The sequence below is a fragment of the Strix uralensis genome, chromosome 3, assembly GCF_047716275.1.
Source record: "Strix uralensis isolate ZFMK-TIS-50842 chromosome 3, bStrUra1, whole genome shotgun sequence".
In the NCBI taxonomy this organism is placed as follows: Eukaryota; Metazoa; Chordata; class Aves; order Strigiformes; family Strigidae; genus Strix; species Strix uralensis.
In genome coordinates, this window is record NC_133974.1 from 87,729,860 (window position 1) to 87,751,924 (window position 22,065).

At 41.1% G+C, this 22,065-nt stretch overlaps 1 protein-coding gene and 1 long non-coding RNA gene across 2 annotated transcripts; one reads left to right on the forward strand and one right to left on the reverse strand.

The window, feature by feature from the left end:
* Window positions 1-13,883: 13,883 nt before the first annotated feature.
* On the reverse strand, window positions 13,884-15,654 carry LOC141941837 (uncharacterized). Its single transcript, XR_012628439.1, has 2 exons — window positions 15,198-15,654; window positions 13,884-14,533 (listed from the first exon to the last, which is right to left on the reverse strand). It is a non-coding gene; the product is annotated as an uncharacterized LOC141941837 (long non-coding RNA).
* Window positions 15,655-15,850: 196 nt separating this feature from the next.
* On the forward strand, window positions 15,851-18,667 carry PIGM (phosphatidylinositol glycan anchor biosynthesis class M). Its single transcript, XM_074863226.1, has one exon. It carries the CDS (start codon window positions 15,997-15,999, stop codon window positions 17,269-17,271), a length of 1,275 nt encoding a protein of 424 aa, XP_074719327.1. The 5' UTR covers window positions 15,851-15,996; the 3' UTR covers window positions 17,272-18,667.
* The last annotated feature ends 3,398 nt before the right edge of the window (window positions 18,668-22,065 follow it).

Sequence of the window (22,065 nt, forward strand, 5' to 3'; positions counted from 1 at the left end):
CAAAATTTCCATTGACTTCCCTGAGCTTTATGACTTCAAAAGCTACAAACAACACTCCATTCTCTATTTGCAGACCATTTAGCTTTTAAAGAAATAAATTAATTAAAAAAAAATAAATAAAAGACAGACTGCTTCATGATCATTATTATTCTGGGAGAACCGAAACTTTAATCACATTTGTTTCCTACAGCATTTGGATACTGCTACAGACTCAAGACACCAGCCATCTCCTCCAAGATGCTTCTGCTGAGACTTCAACTGCTGAAAATAATTTCAATTTTTGTCACACTTGCATCCTTTAAGAGCTTAGTCCTGTCACCAACTCCTTGTCCTACTGGGCTGTAGAACTGCATTTCTATAGGAAATTAAAATGGCTACTCTCCATTTACTTACTATGAGGAAGTGTGGTACAACTGTTTGCATCCACATGGCTAATCTGTTCTCTGTCAAAACACGGTGGGCTTCCTTCCTACTGCCTACTGGAAAAGGTCGCTAGCCCAAGCTATCCATCACAAGGCATTGTCAGAAAGAGCAGTGATTGCCTCAGGTGAAAATCACACCAGGAAACTCACTGAATATAAAATCACTGGACAGTGCTGAAACACAACCCCTAGCCCTGCTAATTTTCCGAACATAAACACAGTCATGGTCTTAAGGCCTAAACTGGTTGTTGTTCCCTCCTGCACCCCTATTCCAGTTAGTGCACAAGGAGAAATGCAATCACGTCACATGGGTTGTCTGAACAACTGACTTCTGGTCCTGTAAGCAGGTCTTTTGAAAAAGACTATACTCTCAACTTTTTGAGCTCTCCCTGAGAGTGATACCATATCCTGTGATGTGGCAGTACAAAAGTAACAAGGTTTAAGATAACAGCTTCTTTATTCATTATAGTTACTGTGAATATTCTACTTAGAATTATTTTCAGACTACCATATTAAAGATGTGTTAAAGATGTGTGACTCCTTCCCACTCCTTTAAAAAAAGATGGGGGAGAAAGAAGCTGAACTAGAACAGTTTGTGAAAATAACACATCTAGTACTGAAAAATCACAAAGGCAAGAGCTACACACTTAAAATAACCTTTTTTAGTTTAGTACAGACACTCTTTCTCATTTCCAAATTTAAGCAGGTATCCCTCCTACCAATTGTATGGCAAGTGCTGTCATGTTGAGAAGCCCTTGGCTCTCTAGAAGTGTACATGCTCGGTGTCTTGCAAAAATAGTTCTTGGTTGTTCTTGCTGCAAGAATTATTTGTTTCAGACTATTAATTTCTCCTTTTCATGAGCCCAGACCCAGTTCTGTCTTGGTGAAATTCTAAATGCTAGCAAACCTCTTGACTTCTACTGCATGATGTAATTGTACTGACAAGGTTCACTTGCCAAGGTAAAACGTGCAATGGTAAGGCAATGAATAAGCAAGCATTCAAAAGGCTGGTAATATATATTAAAGTTGTCTAGCACTTCTAAGTGTTGAGATTGCTTAGAACTCTACCAACAACCGTTGGGCTAAATTTATCCCTACAAAAGGTGTTGGTCCTAGGCTGAATCTTTCTGAAGTCTTCACCAACATGCTGAAGGCTGCTATGATCAAGCATTTCCCTGAATTTGCTGGTTTGGACTGTTATGAGACAAGCTGGAGGCCAGGGATCCTACAATTTGAACCAGTATCTTTTTGGGAGAAGCAAACAGTGTATTTCATATGAAAGTTCTACAAGAGATGGAGAGGAACAGATTTGGATGAAGAGCAAAGACTTTCCTCCTGGAAAGGCCAACTCAAAAACACAAGGGAGTTTTAAAAAGCAATACTAGAGCTCTCTAGTCCTAAAAAAAGGATGTGAACTGAGAATCCAAGGCAGTAGATGCTGGAACAGGGAAAGAAGCTAGAAGGAAAGTGAGAGCTGGTGTGTAGGCAGAGACAGATTGTACATGGATCTGAAGGAAGACAGATACTGTTTTACAGTGCTGAGTAATCCTGGAGTCACTTGTCCACAGAAGTACCTTTCTCAGCTGTACAATCAATTTAGGCATATGGATTAAATATGACAAGTCCAAGAACAAGGAAGAGAGAAGGGTGACTTTCTACATGCTTGGACTGTCTGGGCTAAGAAGCAAAGTCTTCAACCTGTTGCAGACTCCTACAAGCCCTTCTAGTGTCCTTTGGTGGAGGACAGTATCTCACATTTCCAAACCAGCTCAAAAACTTGATAACCTGCATTATCTTGTTCTAAGAAGACAATATAAACATTATTGTAGTGAATTGTATTTTGTGCTGATGAACCAAAGGCTGATTTTGGCGTTTCTTCACCTATACAGATTTAAACAGGTATTCTGCAAAGGCTGAAAGAACGAAGGCTTAAGTTTACATGGGAACAGTTAAGTAGTTCATGAAATTCAATACTTCATAAAATAATTTGTTACAAATTAACCTCTAAAAGCTAGTAAGTCAAACCCATAAGGCATTAGAGTTAACCCTTCTCCCACCCCACCCCCATCATATCCCCCTCTCTATTGCTATTAATCTTTAACTCAGTATCACCTTCAAATAGATTCGTCTAGTCCTTTAGGGAACAGAAGCTGGAGACAATCTTCAATGACATTCAAATCAAACATGGAATTGTTAATGTTGACCCAAAGACTTTTCATGTTTCTCTTTTTTTTTAAAAAAGACTTCCAACATTACTGATTACTATTGTTTTAATCTTCTCTCCAATCATTTTCTTTGAACCAACTTAAATGAGCAACTGCCTGCCAAGTTTAATTGAATTTCCTTCAATTTTATATGCCTCTGCATTTAAATAAAAAGCACTATGGAAAAACTGAATAATGAATGTTGTAACTGTTCATTGGACTTTCAGAGAATTACAGTAGCAACATCACCACATATGCTGATATTATGACGTACATGGAGTAGTTTAAAAAAAAGTCAGTGCAATCAGAAATCGTTGGGAAGATTGATAATTAAGATTTTTGCCTCACATTGTTGCTCATATTTGTCTCCTAGATATTCATTGTTTCTCCCCTTCCCCCACATACAACAAAATACTTACCTTTAGAAAATAAAGAACCCTTCAGAGCAGGCTTATTGACTGTGCTTTTGTTGTACAATAGAGGAGCATGCTCCACTGTATAAGTAAATATCTCAAAGTAAACACCTCACACAAAGGTACTGACTGTATTTCACGTCTGCTTTATGATTTGTTCTGAACACGGAGGCCCATTTGCTGCCTCCTCTACAAGGATTACACTGCAGTCAAGGCCAGACTTAGCACCCCCAGCCTGCCACTAGCCTTCCTCATTTCTCATATCCAAAAAATCAAAAGTGGACAAGAACGCTATAGTGAGGAAACCTATCCTATGCACAACCCACTCCATATTAACATATCTGGCTTAATTTATATTTAAAAAACTTCGTATTTCAAGAAACAGAAAATCTGGACTTTCCATTTTATAGGAAATGGCTTACTCCGCCACCTTCTCCATTGCTTTTTGGCAATCCCCAAAGCAGCATCCTGAAGACCAAGTGAGAACACACATACTGGTCTGTTCCTGAGACAAGCATGTTCCCAATTCTGTACATAGTATGATGGTTTTTCTTAAATAACCTGACAAATTCACATAGTGTCTGATCCTCTTTGGTATCACTGTGACTAGCATGAAACATACTCACGCAAAGTACTTGACTTCACCACCACCACCACCTGCAGGTATCACTTTTCAGCAGCTCTCTTTCCTACCCACGTCTCTCATCAGAATAGTGCTATCTATGGCAAGGACAGATGTCCCAGGCCTACAAAAAGCACACAGAATCATCTAGGTTGGAAAAGACCTTGATGATCACCTAGTCCAACCATCAGGAAGGGAACGAACCTGGATCATTACGGTTGGACTCTGTGACCTTGAAAGTCTTTTCCAACCTAAATAATTCTATGATTATGACATCACTATGATATTGATTATGAGTCTTCTGAGCGGGGTAGAAGAACAATGCTCAAGGTTCCTGCTTAACCACCTGTACCACCCCTCCCAGTCTGATGGCAGTATCTGTTATTTTTCAAGTATCACCACAGAATTCAAAACCTCGGTGAGAGTATTGTGCAACCCACAGAGAATGATGCAAGGATTACAACACTGATAGACTGTTCCTTTTTGAAAAAGATCCAAGAAAACTTGTTTTGCTTTCCCTCCCCTCCAAAGAGAATGAGAGAAAAGTTTCTTTATTTTTAAATAGATCTCAAAAATTGGAGTCATGGTCAGAGACTCTAAAGGTCCACATGTAAAACTGCCAATTTTGATTACTCTAGTAATAAAAATTATTTATAGCATTTGTTTCACCAGTGTCATTTGCAAGTTTTTAGGGTTGGAGAAACAGTACACAGAATGTGTTAATATCTGCCTTTAAATTAAAACCAACAACCTAGATTAGAATTATCTATTAGAACTTTTAGTTCACACAGTTTATGTACGAACTTGCTTAGCTTTCTTTTTTAAAACCATTCACACAGAAATGCGTGATGTCTTTGTGATCACTACATCACATGAAAAGCCACAACCATGGCAAGTCTGTGAGGGGTATGGAGAAACAGATGAAATATTTTAGACTTAGGCTTAAAGATTACTTCCTATCATACATTTTTTAAGTTCTTAAGAATTCTCCAAGGGGTCAGGTAGATAGGCTGTTTTATTTCAATCAGAAAATACACACAAAGTTTTGCATTCATAAGACATCAAAGGATATGGGGAACTCAAGTCTCAACATGGTATCTCTTTCCACTTGAGATACTCTTATTTCATTGAAGATTGAACTTTCAAATTCAGAGGAACATCAAAAGGGACACTGAATAAATGAATCTTTTTGGTGCTGACAGTGCTAAGGGAGGAGTATAGCAATATCCCCTGGGCAAGTTCTACTCAATTTTTTCCTACACAATTCTGTGGATAGCCTGGCTCTCAGAATGGAAAATTGTCTTTATACATCACTGTATGGCAGACAGCAACTCCACAAATACAACACAAAACCAGAAAAAATGTTCTTGATTTTTCTAGCCATTTGATATAAAGAATGTTGCATCTTTTAAAGATCCTAATTATTTTAACAGGAATTAAAAACTGACAGAGCAGTCCTTCTGAAGAAGCCCTCAGGTTCACTGATGCAGAAGTTTCACGTTTCAACTGCCTGTTTTATGCTAGGTGAAAATTACTACAGCATGATTTATACTGGAAGTAGAACATTTTTCTTTCATTTCTTCTAATTTTCAGGAAATACACAGTTACCCCAGAAAGCACTTAAATAGTAAGATTCATTCCAAGTAATTTATGCATTTTGTAGAAGCATGACACATCATTCAACACAATGCTAATTTTGCACAGTTCTAGTCTGGGCTGTTCAAGGAACTCTGAAGATTTCTATCATCCTTAAATAGCATGGCTCCTTGGTAAGTATCAAGTGCTGACTCATTATTTTTACAGAAATAATTACCTTACAGTTTGTACAAATACGGAGCAATCTAAATAAGGACAACTACAGTTACTTTTCATTGCATCAATATTTTAACCTAATGTACACCTTACCCAGGGGATATTTTTGTGCTGTGGTTTTTGGCACAATCAACTCTTTGAAAGATCCATCAAATAAGTATCAGATATAGCTGTCCTCTTTCTCTCAAAAGGCAGCCTTTCCTAATCTTCTACTATACACAAAGCAGGATCTACTCTGACACAAGATAATAGTTGGTTGAATCTCTACTTACACATATGCAAAGTTTATGTCAGCAGACTCAAATTCTGGCAACAGCGTGTCAAACTCAGCAAGGACAAATATTCATATTCAACAGTAACCAGAACAAAGAAAGCCAAACAATACTGAAACAAGTGACATGCCTGTTGCCAGCTACCCTGCAGACCTAGAACACTACATATGAATTGTCCCAAGTCTACAAACATGGCTCGCCTGAATTATCTACCATGGGTTCACTTTCTTATGATAGTTTTACCACTGAAACACTGAGTGCTCATATGGAACAGACAGAGTCTGCCTTCAATTTCTGATGCAGGTGCTGCAGACCTGCAGAGCAGAAGGGGCCAGAGAGCATCCCTGAGCGGAAGGAGAGCATACTCCAGCTCACCAAATGGGGGAAAACTCACAGACAGATTGATGGTACTGCTGTCACTTTGAATCAACAGCGAATGAATAAGCTCTGAAGGCTGAGTTAAGGAGACTCATGTACATTAGGTTAGGGGACAGTATCACCCTGTATAACAAGGAGGTGAGAGAAGTAGGTACAGAACTGTAACTGCTAAAGACAGTATGAACTTTGCTACCAGGTAATGATACTCTGCAGAAGCACCACCACCTGAGATTGTTAACACAACAAGAGGCAGAGCTCAAACAGAAAGTATGCAACTAATCCAGCCAAGTAACTGTCACAGTTTGAACGAAGAGCAGCTAAATAAATATTTAGGAGATAGAAAATACTAGTAACTAAAAAAAAAAAAGTGAATTTCCACAGACAGCTATTGAAGGATACATCCTTTACAGCTAAGTCTCTAGGAGTCTCTCTTTAGCTTATGATTCTGTAGTGCCAAGCACAATAGGATCTTAGCCACTATGCACAATAGAATAGGATACCGCAAAAGGAATAAGGCAGAAATATTACTCAAGGACACTTTTCCAGGACATCTTCCTGACAAGCTACTTAAAGTAATAATTAAAAAAAAAAAAACCAACAGGGAGACAACAGCATTAAAAAGACAGATGTTCATTTTCCTATAAATGCACTTAAAATGTTATTGGAAAATTGAGGATTCTCTCCCAGAAAATATTTAGAAGACCATGCCATCCCTAGAAAATATAGGAAGGAAAAAGTTTAACAGTAATACACCCTTTAAGTTCAAAAGATATTTAACCAGTTATTTAGCCAGTTTTAAACCATTCATGAAATGTAACAGGGAAGCCCTTTATTGGTTAAGGCCAAAAGCACCACAAGTAGCTAAAAGAATGTTTCATGCCCTTTCCAGAGGGAGTATTTGTAGTTTTATGCAACAGAGAACAACTGCTTTTTGCAAAACCTCTAGAGGACACGGAAAACCAGATAATCTTCATGCACATTTTTCCCTACACACTGTATACCTGGCTAGCAATACCAACCATTACCCAGAGCACTCCTCTGTAAGTCAAGCTAACATATGATTTATTTTTTCAACCCAGACCTTTTCTACTTAGGTAGACAGAGCTTAGACACACTTGGAAGCAAAGTGCAGAACGAGCTTTGGCAAGATCAGAGGATCACCCATGTCTCTATAGATTAGAGCTCCCTAACAGTTGCTCCTCTCTCCCACAGGCTGTTCCTTCTTCCCAGGCAAGGGGATCTAGGAAACCTCACCTGCACTTTCTTCTCAACATCCCCATTCAAGAACAGGAAACTTAACAACAGCCAGGTATTCCCTCTTCTCTTTCACCACTCCCACAGAAGTCCTACGTTCTTCACACACACTTACTTGCTGTAGCTCCTCACAAACAGCATATCTGGAGTCCTTCCAGTGCAGTTAACCCTAGCAGCTGGGTACTGCCTGTTCTAACAGCTGCTTCTAATCAGCTGCACAGACACAGCTGGGAAAATAGGCTGCACCATATTGCCACAGTGGTGGCAATAAAAGGAAAGCCCCATAATAATCCAAAAGCCATCCACCTTTATTCATATTTATTGTCCAACACAGTGCTTACAAGCCTGAATTTCTCATACTGCTTCAGTCTTCTGTTTCTTTGAACAGCTCCCCAAGGCATTATGTCAGCACAACAAAGTAGGTGGTAGGACAAGAACCCCTCACCCAAGCATGTGAGATTTCCCCAATGAAAGCTAAAATCATTCAAAGGGAAGTAGGTACTCCCAGTGACCCACACACTCACTCTGAACTATGCCCTATCCTCCCTTTGTTTTCACTGTGACCAGGTCAAAACACCATCAAGAAGAAAGAAGGGAGAAAGTTAACAGCCCTTTTTTTTTTTTTTTTTTTTTTACAGTTTTCAATGTTTGTACCTGGTATCGAAAGTAAATGCAACAATGTCATCAGGATTATTGACAGAAAAAACATTAAGACGTTTACTGTTGAGAAGGAAAGGCAGCTCTTCATAAGGGTTTGTTTTGGTCACATAATATAAAAGAAATGAAGATATTAACTTCTGATGCATTGATTAGTTTTGACCATGAAGACAAAAGCAGGAAACTGCATCATTGATTTTATTAAGTAACTTTAGAAACCTTTTAGTGCTACATAAAATAACATAAACTGCTCTATCTGTGGTGGTGACTTAGAACTCCTTTTTATATCTACTGAGAAAAAAGCATCACCACATCCTTGGAAATACATCTGATGTCCAAAAGCATAAGAAATGGAGGGGGTGAGGATAGTCCCTATGTTCACCTCAGCCAACTCTGAGATTTAGTTCGAGACTACATCTGTGAGTTACTTGTCTTATCTCAGTAACTGCAAACAGGAACACAACCACAGAAGAGCAAAGCCTGGTATGCAACAACTCTGTAGCACATCTGGACCACTGCACCTTCTGGAAGAAGGGGCAATTTCTGACCACAACACTTAAGAGTGATGCTCAGGGTAACATTAATTCCTTGGTGTTTTGAATTCCTGATGCAGTACTGCATCTTGCAGGAGCAGTAACAGCATCTCTGTTAGAGTCAGTCACCTTTCTACCAAAACTTGCAGAAGCACTTGAGAGCTCTACTCCTCTGGCAAGTCTCCAGACAGAATTCCCAACAGTTACTCAGTGTAATTGCACAAACTACCTTTTTTTTTTTTCTTTTAAACTAAGCCCAAGACAAACAAACAAAAAAACCACAGTCATTTTCCCTCTATTGTTCTTCCTCCGGGGTTTCCATACAAAACTATGCTGCGCAGTACCTCCAGGGATGAAAAAGACATCCTTAAACCTTTCCAAATGCAGGTGTCCTACATCTCGGGTAAACCACCTAACACTCACTCTGAAGGACTGCATACGTTTTCTTAACAGTTGTGTAAACTAACCCCTTCTAGCATCTACAACCATTTTTTCCAGCAGAAACTCTTCAGAAGTGGTATCTGAACTTACTACTAATAAGCTGGTTTTAACTAACTTATGTGCTCAATCTTATTGCTTACTCTAGTTACACTGACACACAACATACCAAGAGATACACAGAAGTCTGCTATGGCTTTTCAGTTATTTCTATTGACCAAACTCGTAATCGCAAATAAATCACATTTCACCTTTTTCCACAGAACCTACTGTTTATTAGAGAGAATTATACTACTTTTTGATTTGCCTTTCATATCTGTCATTGCTTTGCCTTACACTAAGGTGTTTTATTTACTATGTGTTGGCGTAACACTAGTTCTTATTTTCATCCTCTTAACCAGGAAATCAAGAGAGGACAGCACAGCATGGAAAGACACTCAAGTGGCTGGAAATGCAGCTGTGGCAGGTTACAGCCCCCTGCTAAAGACTCATTAATCGGAATTATTTCCTTGCACTTTGGACACAGTAGGTCTGTAAAACCTGGGTTTGTCTCCCCCACCTCTAATGCAGTAGCAAAATACTGAACAATATTCAAAGGTTAAATTCCCATCAACTTTAAGAAAATAAGCACTTGGGTAAAAAAGAATTTCCCTGCTACAGGTGAAGCAGCAGCACAAACAGTATCCTAAGTAGAAAATGAAGTCCAGGGAAGGGGATCAGAAAGACTTAAGAGATGCTATAGCTGCTCCTTCCTCAGGAAAAGGTTTGATCAAAACTCTTATGTTCTTGGATCCCATGGAACCCAACTGTCACCTAAGCTAGAAGAGGCCAAGTTTCCATAGTTTAGCTACCCATGGAAATGGTTTGTGTTCCAGTTTCAATGGAGGGTGATAAACTTCTGGCCTCAACTACAGCTTCTGTAACTTGTGAGGTACAGACCAGAATTCTGCACCTGAAGAACTTACTACTTCAGCCACTGAGCCAAAGTAATTCAGGCTTATTTCTAAACAACTTATTGATGATTACCTCTTGTGCTTTTTCATGTCTATGTCCCATCTGTTCTGAAAGTAGTGTTAGGAAATAAACAAGCTCAGTAGCAGAGGTTGATGTGATTATCTTTCTATACTTAATATCTACTTGTCAATCTGAAAAACAAGACCAGAGATTCAGAATACAGTTTTATGTCTCATTCCTGTATCTCAATATGATCTCAGGAAATGGGTATTAGTGGAAGTCTCACTGATGTAGAAGGCAGCAGTTGAACTTAGGCTCAGAAGATAGATTTTCCTCCCCACCACTCCACTAACAACAGGCTGTCCTTTATATTTGATAAAAGAAGAATTGTGTGAGAAGACTGAAACAAATACATTCCAAATTTTGTCTCTTTTCCTTCTCCAATGAATTGGAAAACATTTAATTAAGTTGTTATAAACTAAAAATACACAAAATGTTTCCCTTAATCACTTAAAAATCAAGTATTGTGACTGAACGCTGTTTAGGACACTTACGGCTGGCTGCAGTGATGGGTAATGACTCTTGAACCAAGGGCATCTCAGACGCTGACATGCAAAATCTAATCTCCTCACTTATATAAAGGGTCACAAATGGTATGGTTTGAACAGAGGATGGATCTCATACATGTCACATTCTCAAGCTCTGCTACCCCACATTTCAGACAGAGAGGTATCCAAAGAGATTAAAAATGTGGACATTCAGAAAGACACAGCTATTACTCCTTAAGTATGCTTATCATACATATATGTAACAAATTTACATATATATAATAAGTATATATTTTATATATAGCTTTAGTATATGAATATGCATATACATGTCTATAAAATCCTCTAACAGAGACTTCATCAGTTCTCAATACCTATCGCTTCACTTACACCTTCAAATATTGGCAAGAAATGATGCCTAACACAATTAGATTTAGCCTTTTACAGGTGCTAGGAATACACTTGCTGGGTGTCATTGGGCTTTGCACAATGGTCAGAACCAGCAGTCCAGTGCCAGGAACCCTCCACCTTTCAGCAATGTCCTAAATCTGTAACTTGTCATCTGGCTCCAGTTTCTCTCCTGCCTGGGCTCTCATCAGTTCTCTTTATGCATTCTTTTGTCAGCAGAAGTAAACAGACTGGGGGGGGGGGGGGGGGAAAGCAGAGCAAATTCAACTCATTTCTTTGTCGTACACTCCCACTTCTGGAATCCTAACCCACTCAGCTGCCTGCCCCACTAGCTAGTGCTATAGAAGTTCTGTAAAAAGGGGTAAAGCACTTCTGTTTCACATTTCAAGTCAGGCAGTGAGAGAGTTTGGCATTGCCCAACTAAGAAGCAGGTAACTCCTTTTCACCATATCACACTTCAGATACACCATGGCCTTAAATCAAAACAGGCCATATTTTTTGGAATCTCTCCCTAGGCCTGCATCATACTTCAGTGGACTTATTCTTGCTGACTAACCTGCCACATGTATTTTCTCAGCCATAGTCTTTTTTCTGAAATACTAATTTTTAACAGGCTCCCCTACAGACTAATTTTTATCCAGTACTTATTTTCCCTGATGGGCTAGCATTTTACCTAATTCACTGACACAATCAGCATAACCACTGCAAGCTGAACTCTGCAAACACCACTTAAAATATATTGTGCAAAACCATAATGTGGCGAAAAAAAATTCCTTTACAAGTCAGATCACATTCTCTGTATAGCCACATTTTTAGCACAATGTGTGAATATGGGTATAGATTTATCAAGCCGTTTTAAGTAGACACATTAACAGAAAAAGCTTAAGGGAATAGCAGTGGCCTTATATTTATGATAGTGATTTTCTTCTGTGAAGAGTTCTAATGTGTTTTTTCATCTTATTTTTGCAAAACCTCCTGTACTACTCATTCCAATATTAAAGCAGAAATGAACACTTCATTACATAATCTTAACTATAGATATTATTGGCAAAAGGGAAGCAAAGTTCAACATACTACAAATATTTGAAAGGCATCAATCATATTTGCCAAAACAATTTATTTTATCAAGCCCAAAATATCCAACATAAGCGTTAGTCACTTCTACCAAATTTCATGTGCTGCAAGAAACAGATTGTACTAATCACCTTATCAAAAATTTACTGTCAGTTTATAAATATATTAAGCAGTAGTATTTCTCATATAAGGAAATATTCTGGGTTCAAAACCCAAGAAAATTAAAAGGGAATTCTCATAAATTACAGCACAGCAGTCTCCCCTTTCAGAAGCCTGAAGACCATATATCTCAAAGTATAGCTAACCATTAACAATTAGATAGCTGCAGAAAAGACCTGCATGAGATGTGCCTCACCCGGAGATCTCAGTAGACTGAGCTAAAATACAACATGTGAAAGGATACTCTGACTGCCTTCCTCCTATGAAGCTTCTTACCACTCTTTCTTCCATAACTTTTCAGATACTTAAGCTTGTTTAGTCTCCTAGGCCACCTGAATCCTAGTGAGGCTCTCACCACTGCAATCCAACACTTGTTCTCTCTTTCCTTGCACTGCTGCCAACCACCATGTCTCCCTTATGTTACTTCAAAGCACTGCTACCAGAATCATCTTCTAATTCATTGTCAACTTCTTCACACCCCTTCACTAGCATCCTTATTCTTCTGCAAGTTCTCAAATGTAATCCATTAGTCCCTCCAATACGTAGGCCAACTGTATCCATCAGATCTAGTTTTAGCCATACGTTCACCTTTGTTTGTCAATTAACACAGCATCTGTTTATCCCTCCTCAAAACTAATCTTCTACCATAGCATGGACAGCAAACCCCTGAAAGGCAAGTACGCAGCCAACTGTGATGACTGCTCCTGACTGACCAGGAACCAGCTTTCCACTCACTCTCTCACCAGCTGTCACCCTCCAGTTGTACCTTGGTTTTCAGATGGTAAAAACTTCCATTCGGCCTTTCAGCACTTTGCATAACAAGGCCCCAGTTTCTCTGTCCTCGCACTGCTACCACTGCTGTGTAAATCTTAATAACAGGGCATGTAAGGTAGTTTCTGGAATACATGTCCCAGTGCTCCTGAAGTAGTCTCTATCACAGAAGATGAAGATGTGAGAAGTTAACATTTGAGATCAGGCTTATCCTCCCGCATCACAAGCACACAACAGAAGCACATACAGATGCGATCCCAGTTTATAAAATATCCGATGGTACCATCTTTGAGACTGTGTAAACCAAATGGCTGGTAGGTGATGGAAAAAGCCTGTTTATACATGTGTATGTATGTATATATATGTATATATGCATTCCTATTTAGTTAGTATTTTAGGCATGGTTATGGCTGACTCCACACTTTTCGTCCTACTGTTTGTATCTTCACGTGCACCAGAAACAATCAGCTTCAGTCCCAGCAGTTCTGTTAGTTTTTATCTCCTAGCATTTTCTAAAAGTGGCTCCTGGTGGCTTGTATAAATAAAAGCAGCATTTTACAGGAACAACAGATTTATAACTTTAATAAGACTGCCCTCCTTCCTGCATTAAAGTCTACAGTACATGACAAATCAGGTTAAGCAAGCTGGTATCAAATCTGAAGCCAAAAACGTTTTTGAGCCAAACCTTAATTCTCTGAAGAGCTTCAAGCTTATTTTCAAGATGTTAAATTATTGATAAGAAAAATCAATTCTTTTTCCAGCTCAGACAATGTCATATAGTCACAGTATATACAATAACTAAGGTAGCTTTTCTGGTTTATTAGCTTCACAACCCTTTAGAATTAAATTACCTACCTTTTCCTCTTTAGAATCCAGATACAGTCACTATGGACAGCTTCGCAACTATTAACTTCAGATGGTAATAAAAGATTTGTCTGAAAACAGACTGTCAGACAAAAAACCATTTGACAGACCAGCAAATTCCTAAGTTTATTTATTAAACTAGTATTATTTAACCAATATCATTAAACTCAGATACTTCAGGAAATAAACTGAAATGCATTCTATTCTGACAACAAAATTTCCTCAAAGGATCTGAAATAATAAAACATATTCCAGCCAAAGAGGCAACAGAATAATCGCAAACAATCCTGGGAGAGAGTAGGCAGATGGCAAGAACAGTTCTTTGTGAGAAATAACCTTCCTGAAACAAAAATATTGAGTATCTACATGCATACTTTTGCTTAGACTTGTAGTTCCACAGATTTTATTAAGTTTCTATCTCCTAGCATTTCCAGAGGATATCTTGGGCACAACAAAGGATAAGATGATTTAATCTTCTGTAAAAGTATCCCAACCATTATAGTGCAAGATATATAAAAAAAAGGAAGGGGATAAAGTGCTGTTACCAATCTTTCCTGTTCTAAAGTAGAACAGCAGTAGTGAGTAAGCAATTATTTACAAAGGGGCAACAACCACCCTCATACCCTATCCCAAAAATAACCCAACCATCAGTTTTAGGACTTCATGATGTCACATGATGAGTTAATGAAGAAGTCTCTCCAGGGGTTGAAGATGTCCAGCTTAGTACATAACATGTCAATATCTGGTGACCTATACGGACAGAGGAGAAACAGGCTGGTTAGTTACTATGCTTCTCCCATTGGACACCTCAACCAATACACCATTGTCTTATTATGCAAAGTAAAAGAGTCTTAATGGATAAAAATGAATAGCTGTGTGCACACAAACAGAAATATCTTTTGTCCCCTGAATAGCCTACCAGTTAGGACACCCTCCAAGACTTATGTGCCAAATGCAAAAAATCTGCTCCCAGTTCTCTGAGGAGTCTCCCCAGAACACAGGAAAAACAGATTCTTTTCTGGAAGCAAAGTGAGCCAGCAACACTACAGCTCCCAAAATGTTCCCAAATGAAACCATTCAGCAAAAACAATGCCGTTGCAATTAACTACTAAGCAAGCAAATGCACATTTTTTCATGAATAAAGTTTCTCTAAAAAAAACCCTACTCAGTTCTAACATGAAACCCATAAAACTGGTAAATAATAAATACCTGGTTTTCTGTCAGCCACAATTCAAATGTGAGATACAATCTATAGCAAATATCCAGACAGGAAAACTATTTGAAAAACATACTAAAACCTCAGAATAAAGTGGAATTAATTTCTTTGTTGTAAATAACTCATTCTAAGCTCTGATTTCCATGGTACTGTTTCTGATCTAAGCAAATGAGAAATTTACTGTGGAAGGAAGCTTACCTAAGTGCTTTAGAGAGAGCTCACACGTCTAGGCAAAACACAGCCATTTGCAGAAGGTAAATAACAGATGTTATTTTTCCTTCTTCTTCTTACTCAACTACTACTGCATATGTTGCCTCCCTGCCCACAGAGCCTTCCCGATTTGCGCCGCACGCTGCGCCCTGCCCCTGAGGGGGTGAAGGAGCAGCAGCAGCGCGGGCGGTGAGGCCCCACAGCTCTCCCTACCCCCTGACAGAGGTGTCCACCCTGCGCGGCGGGACCCCGCGCTTACTGCGGCAACGCGCCGCGGCCCATCGGGCTGAATATAAACTCCAACGCCCCAGCTCGGGGCGGGCAGCTCCACACGTCTCCCACTCTCTGCAGGGTGTTACCCCGGGCGCGCAGAGACAGCGGAGCCCGTGGCGCTCCCCTGCCCACGTCCCGCCGCCTCAGGGGGCGGAGGACACCGCGGCCCGCAGCCCTGACCGGCGGGAGGACAGCGCCGGCCGCCGAGGGGACCCGCCGCCGCTCCTCACGCAGCCGCGCCTGCCCAGACCGTGGCACTGCCGCCCGCCCATCCCGGGCAGGGCAACGGCTTCGGCGCCCCCAGCACGCACGCGCCGCCGGACGCGCGCAGGCGCGCTGCCGCCTTTCCCCGGTGCGGACAGGCGGAAGACGGGACGGCGCGCGGCAGTCAGCCTGTGCCCCCGCGCCTCGCGCCCCTTACCCGCCGCGCGGAGGCACACGGGAGCCGCGCGCGCCTCGACCCACCCCACCCCCCCCCCCGCGTGGTGCGGCCGCGGGCGGGCCCCGCCGGGAGATGATGGCGGCGGCGGGGCGGTGGCCGGGGGTGGGTGCGACGCTGGTGGCGGCGCTGGTGGTGAGGCTGGGCCTGGTGCTGTACGGCCTGCAGCAGGACGGGGCCATGCGGGTGCGGTACACCGACGTCGACTACCGGGTCTTCACCGACGCGGCGCGGCTGGTGACCGAGGGGCTGTCGCCCTACCGACGGGCCACCTACCGCTACAGCCCGCTGCTGGCCTGGCTCCTCACGGCCAACGTCTACCTCGCCGAGGTCTTCGGGAAGCTGCTCTTTGTGGCGGGGGACCTGGCGGCTGCTGTCGTCGCCTACCGGGCCCTGCGTCAGCGAGGGGCGGCCGCCGGCCAGGCCTGCGGGTGCTGTGCCGCCGCCTGGCTCCTCAACCCGCTGCCCATGGCTGTCTCCAGCCGCGGCAACGCAGAGGCCCTGGTCGCGCTGCTGGTCCTCGCCACCCTGTACTTCGTGGAGGGCGGGAGTATAGGAAAGGCTGCGCTCTGCTACGGGCTGGCTGTGCATGTGAAGATATACCCCCTGACCTACGCGCTGCCCATAGCGCTCCACCTGCAGGGCAGATGGGGCGGCAGGGAAGGGGTGACGGACGCAGGGTGTGACAAAAAAGCAAAGTTTACTTTCGTAGCACGCCTCTGGCGGCTTTTTGTAAAGATGCTGAACCGTGATGTACTGCTTTTTGGAACGGTTGCTGGATCTGTCCTGGCTGCCTTGACTGTTGCATTTTACCACCTCTATGGCTGGGAGTTTTTGGAGCATGCCTACCTCTACCACCTGACCAGGAGGGATACCCGCCATAACTTCTCTCCCTATTTCTACATGTTGTACCTAACTGCAGAGAGCAAATGGAGTTTTGCCCTTGGGCTCGCAGCTTTCCTGCCCCAGCTGCTTTTGCTCCTGGTTGTGTCCATAGCATTTTACAGAGACCTTGCCTTCTGTTGTTTCCTACACACTGCTATTTTTGTGAGTTTTAACAAAGTATGCACATCCCAGTACTTTGTCTGGTATCTCTGCCTTTTGCCCCTCATAATGCCTAGTGTTAAGATGTCCTGGCGTCGTGGTGTGCTGCTTCTCTTTCTGTGGTTTGTTGGACAAGGCCTATGGCTCGCTCCTGCGTACTTTCTGGAGTTCAAAGGATATAACACTTTTTTACTTATATGGTTGGCAGGCTTGCTTTTCCTTTTTATTAATAGCCTCATAATTCTTCAGATAATTTCACATTATCAAAAAGAAGCACAAGTTGCAAAAAAACTCAAACAATGGTAATAAACAGGCCAAAACCTAGAAACAGCCCTACTGTCCTCGATGAGGCTTTTCATACCACCAGCACTTTGTTTAATGTAAATGCGTGTACATTGTACTAAAGCATGTTGTATGTAAATGATACTCTTTCAGGGCTGTGGGGGCACTGACCAGCCTTAAGTGCCCTGAGCAGCCCCAGTCCTGCCCTGAGCAGCGTCTGCAGGTGTACCTGTTTCCCACGTTGACCTTGAAACTACCTTGTAACCTTCTCTCCAGCCCTGCCTCCTGCTACTCCTGACTGGACTCCCTGAAGGACCCTGGACCAGTTCATCACTTCCCGTATGTGGGGCTGTGAGTGGACTCTGTTACCAGCACCCGTGTCCACCTGCCGCCTCCAGACACAGCGTGACTGCGCCCTGGTCAGCGAGGGTATAGCCTGTGCTGGGGTCACTATCAGCTCCTGATTGTACCCTCTCCTTGCTACCTGGCGCCCTTTTTCTCATTGTTGCTTTATTTGTTGAGAACTGTGGCCTCTGTCTAGGAAGACACAGGAGATTATAAAGGGATGTTGGAGTTTGACAGTCTTGTACATTGCAGTAGGTGGGTGGGGTGTTTTGCAAGGGTTGAAGCTAATGAACGAATCTAAGGCAATTGCTTAATATGTACACTGGGATTTTTTCTTTTCACAGTAACATTTTAGCTATATGGTATTTGTGGCCTATACCTGGTCTTTCTTCAACGAAGTGAGAAAAAAGTGGTTATTTCATACAAGTCATTAATTTCTTGAAACTTAATTTATTTTAGAATTCAGATATGCCTGCTCGTTCAGATACTTATTTTTGCCTTTTCAGTGTGGTTTGAATTTTTGAACAGATTTGTTCCCCTTGCCATGGAGGAAGATTTTTCCAAATACCTGTCTTGGGTCAGAGAGATGTATAAGGCAAAAATATTTGTGTTCCTTACTGCTACAATCTAGAAAAGAGGCCACTACTTTAACCTGCAGTTAATTAATAGTTATTGTGGATATTAACAGTAGCAAATGCAGAGAGGCAAAGTACAGCTAGAAAGGCACCTGCATCCCAAAAGCACTAGAGTTTATACCAAAAAGTAATTGGAAATGTAGTTTCTCAGTAGCTCAATATCTCTACTACTAAAAATAAATGAAAAAGAAAGAAGTTGAGGAAGTGGAGCAGTTGCCAGAAGAAGAGGAAAGTTTTAAAATAGGAAGCTCTACAACCTGCCAAAATGAGGTATTTATTCCCAGATGAGACTGAGAAGATGTGGAATTGTCAGGTGGTAGTGAGAGAAGTTCAGAGCCATTTCGAAGTCAACACTCTCAAGAACATCCTGCGAGAGGTCTGGTGTACACAGCCCTTTACAGAGGTGGAAACTAGCAATGTATTTTTTAATAAAATCTTGAGTTTAAATACGTTTGGCATATGTCAAATTTAAGAATTTTCATATTTGCCTCAGCTTTTATTTACATCCTAACGGGAAAGTGAAGCCCTTGGTGTATAACGTGGAGCAGAGCTTCATGGCAAAATAACTGTAACCACTCGGTGGGTTTCCCAGTGTTGTCAGTGGGAAAGGATGTGGCTGAGCACGTCTGCCTTCCGGGTTCATGCTTGCCATACTGCCTCTCTGAATCCTGCGCTCTCCTGAGGCAGCCCTTTTCCCCAGGACTGCAGTGGCTCCGGGCTTTCTTACGCACAGGGTTGTAGCTTTACCTCGTGAGGCTGAATTGCAGTGTTCTGATCTGTGAATTTTTCCTGTTGCTTCTCGTCCCCACTGAGGTGGTTAGGTGAAAGGAGAGGAAGCCTCTGAGCCCCCACAGCCCAGAGCCAAAGGGCGCATTACCAGGAGGTGTGACAATGTCCTTACACTGCTCTGGCCCAGTTCAGCCATTGGGATGCTGTTAGGAGGAAGGATGATTTCCCCATGCAGAGCGGTGGGGGGTGATTCTGCTCCCCTGCTGGAAGGCATTCTGGTTTCCCCTGCCAGTCTGCACTCACACTTGCCTTCACATTGTGAAGATCCTGCCAGCCTCTTCTTTGTAAATCCAGAAATTCAATAAGGCAATGAATATTTTTTTGACAAACTGTCTTGTTTTTTCAGGCAGGTCATACAGATGTGGCACTGAGTTCCTTCCCCTGGCTCTGCCTGGGTTGAAGGAGGAATGACTTCTAGCACCAGCTTGTCGCCCTCTTCCACAGGAGGTTTATCAGTCAAAAGACTGGTGGCACAAGTCTCTTTCAGACACGGTTTAGTTTTATATTAATCACCAAAACATTTTGTATGTGTTTTGAGTGTGTGAAGAGAAATTGTTCTGTGTGGTTTTATTTTCAGAGGTAGAGCTTGACATGCCCAGTTAGTGTGTCACCAGAAGACTGAAGAGGCTGTTCTGTGCCAACACCTCTATTCGCCCCAACCCAGCATGCAGGCGATAGCTCATTTTCCCTTGCGACTGATCTATTACCATTATACGTTTTTCTGTTGCAAATAGCATGTTTTCTTCCCCCAAAGCGATGTTTCATATCTCTTTAATAGACCTAATTATGCTGTTTCCAGACCTTTCCACTCCCCTATTTTTTCCTTCCTGTTGGCAAAGAAAGCAAATGAAAGCCAAAAGGTGTTTCCAGCTTCAAAAACCTTTACAAAAAAATAAAGGCATTTTGAGTTACTGTATTCATGACAGAAATGTAATGGTTTTTAGGTGGGAAGTAATTTCCTTATGACAAATACATTCTCAGTTCACTAACAGCTAAATCATTTTGAGGCCTTCAGAAGACAAGTTCTGCAGCAACAGAGACTGAAGACTACCATCCCTTTGCAGGTCAATACCAGCCCTTCAGCGATGATTTAAGAAATTCGTGCATAAATAAATTATAAAAAGGCTTTTATACAAACTCAGATTTACAGATATCAATTTAGTAATCCAGTATGAGTTCCTCTTTTTACAGTTGCTGTTTTGTAAGCAAGCTAGTCACCCAAATGTGTTTGGGATTTAGAAATAATTCACTGACTCATAAAAAGCTGGATGGGAGAAATGAACTGAAAGACGAACAGGAGAGATATTTGAGTTTAGATCTTGCAAATCGCTTTAGATAGTTAAGTGGAATTGAATAACTATTCACTGATAGAAAGCATTAAATCAAAATAATTGTAGCTGAGTGCAGAACAGGTTATAATTCATGAACAAGTCACGGTGATTAATTATAATGCTCTTAAAATTTACCAAATTCATTTCCTATGGAACATTCATTGCTTTTGATGGTGTTCAGATTCTGTTGCTTAATAATAATTTTATGTTCATTTATCATCTGGTAATTAGGAACTGAACCAGAATTTCCTAATTCTGGAAATTAGGAACTCTGTATACTAGCTTTCATTCCCTACCCTGGGTTGCAAAATTCAGTCCTATTTTTTTGAAAAAGGATTGAAGTTCCCAATAAAATGTGTCTCATTTGCACACATTTTTCACACTGCACTGAAACCAGCCCTGCAGTGCAAGTGCAAGATGTGAAAGATGAAGTAAAAAGAAGAAAAGAAATACCAAGACAAAAAACATTTTTGCCTTGCTTTTTACACCATAGCCTATAGTCCAAAGGCTCCTGGCTGGACTTTTGTCAAAGCTTCAGCATTTAACAATGATTTGCTGTAAAATTTATAAATGGAATTACTCAAATAACAAGGTAAACAAAAATATAATAATAAGTGTTTCATTAGGTTTTAGTATGAGCATGCTATATTACCATCTCTGACACAATAACCATGTACTTGGTCCTTATTAAGTAACTGCCCTGTCTGTGTTACTAGCATTGTATTGACTCCTGTAATAGTAAAGGCAGCAATTATGTGCTCTGAACTGAGCTCATCAGTTTTCTTTTTCAAAGAAACCTTGAAGCTTCTATATTTAACAGCAGGGTGAAACGCCAACATTTTTCCTAAGGTTTAATAGAGGAAGCAAATGTTTGATCAAATTGCGCCCTTTTTTTTAGCTGAGAATAATGAGGCATCTATTTTAAAAGGGCTGCAGAAATACATAGTGAACACGTGGAACTCAGAAAGTATATTCTTCATATATTTCCCAAAGAGAGCTGCAGGATGCATACCCTACTGATAGCATTATGGAATAGGATTATCCTGAATTTAGGACAAACCCCTTACACAGACTGAAACCCAAACACTCATGCAACTTTCTTGCTTAAGGGCATGTTTATGTGCATCATATACACAAACCTAAACATCTACTTGCACATACAGAAGCAAAAAGAAAAGTCCCAGTCAAGTGACCTTTGAATAACATGATTTTTCAGAGCTGCCCTCTGTAAAACAGGTTTCTTAAATGTTTCCTATATTCAGTACTCAAAATCTCTTAGTGACTCTAAAACTTGAATCCCATAAATTTTGATGCATATAGAAGGTAAAACCTATGCAGCAGGGATCTTGAGTTGTAACAGATGTGTCCAAGAACCAGCTATTTCTGACTATAATTGAAGGGACACATTTCACCAGTATCCTGATGTTCTTCATTACAGCAGTCTGCACTAGTCACATTGTTGGTGTAGGAGTCTTTATGCATGATAAATGAGGTCAGAGACCCTCATTTTTTATGAAGTAAAATTATCAGAAAGTTAATGTCTCTTGATGAAGCAGTACCATTTTGGGTTTTTTCTTAAATCACTTTTCTGTAAGTACCTTAAAAAATCCATGCAATAGATCAGTGCAATCCATGCATTTTTTAATAACTTTTAAGTCTCTTTTTCATTGGACACTGTCCGGTATATACAAAGAAGACCAAAATTTGACAGTTTTTAA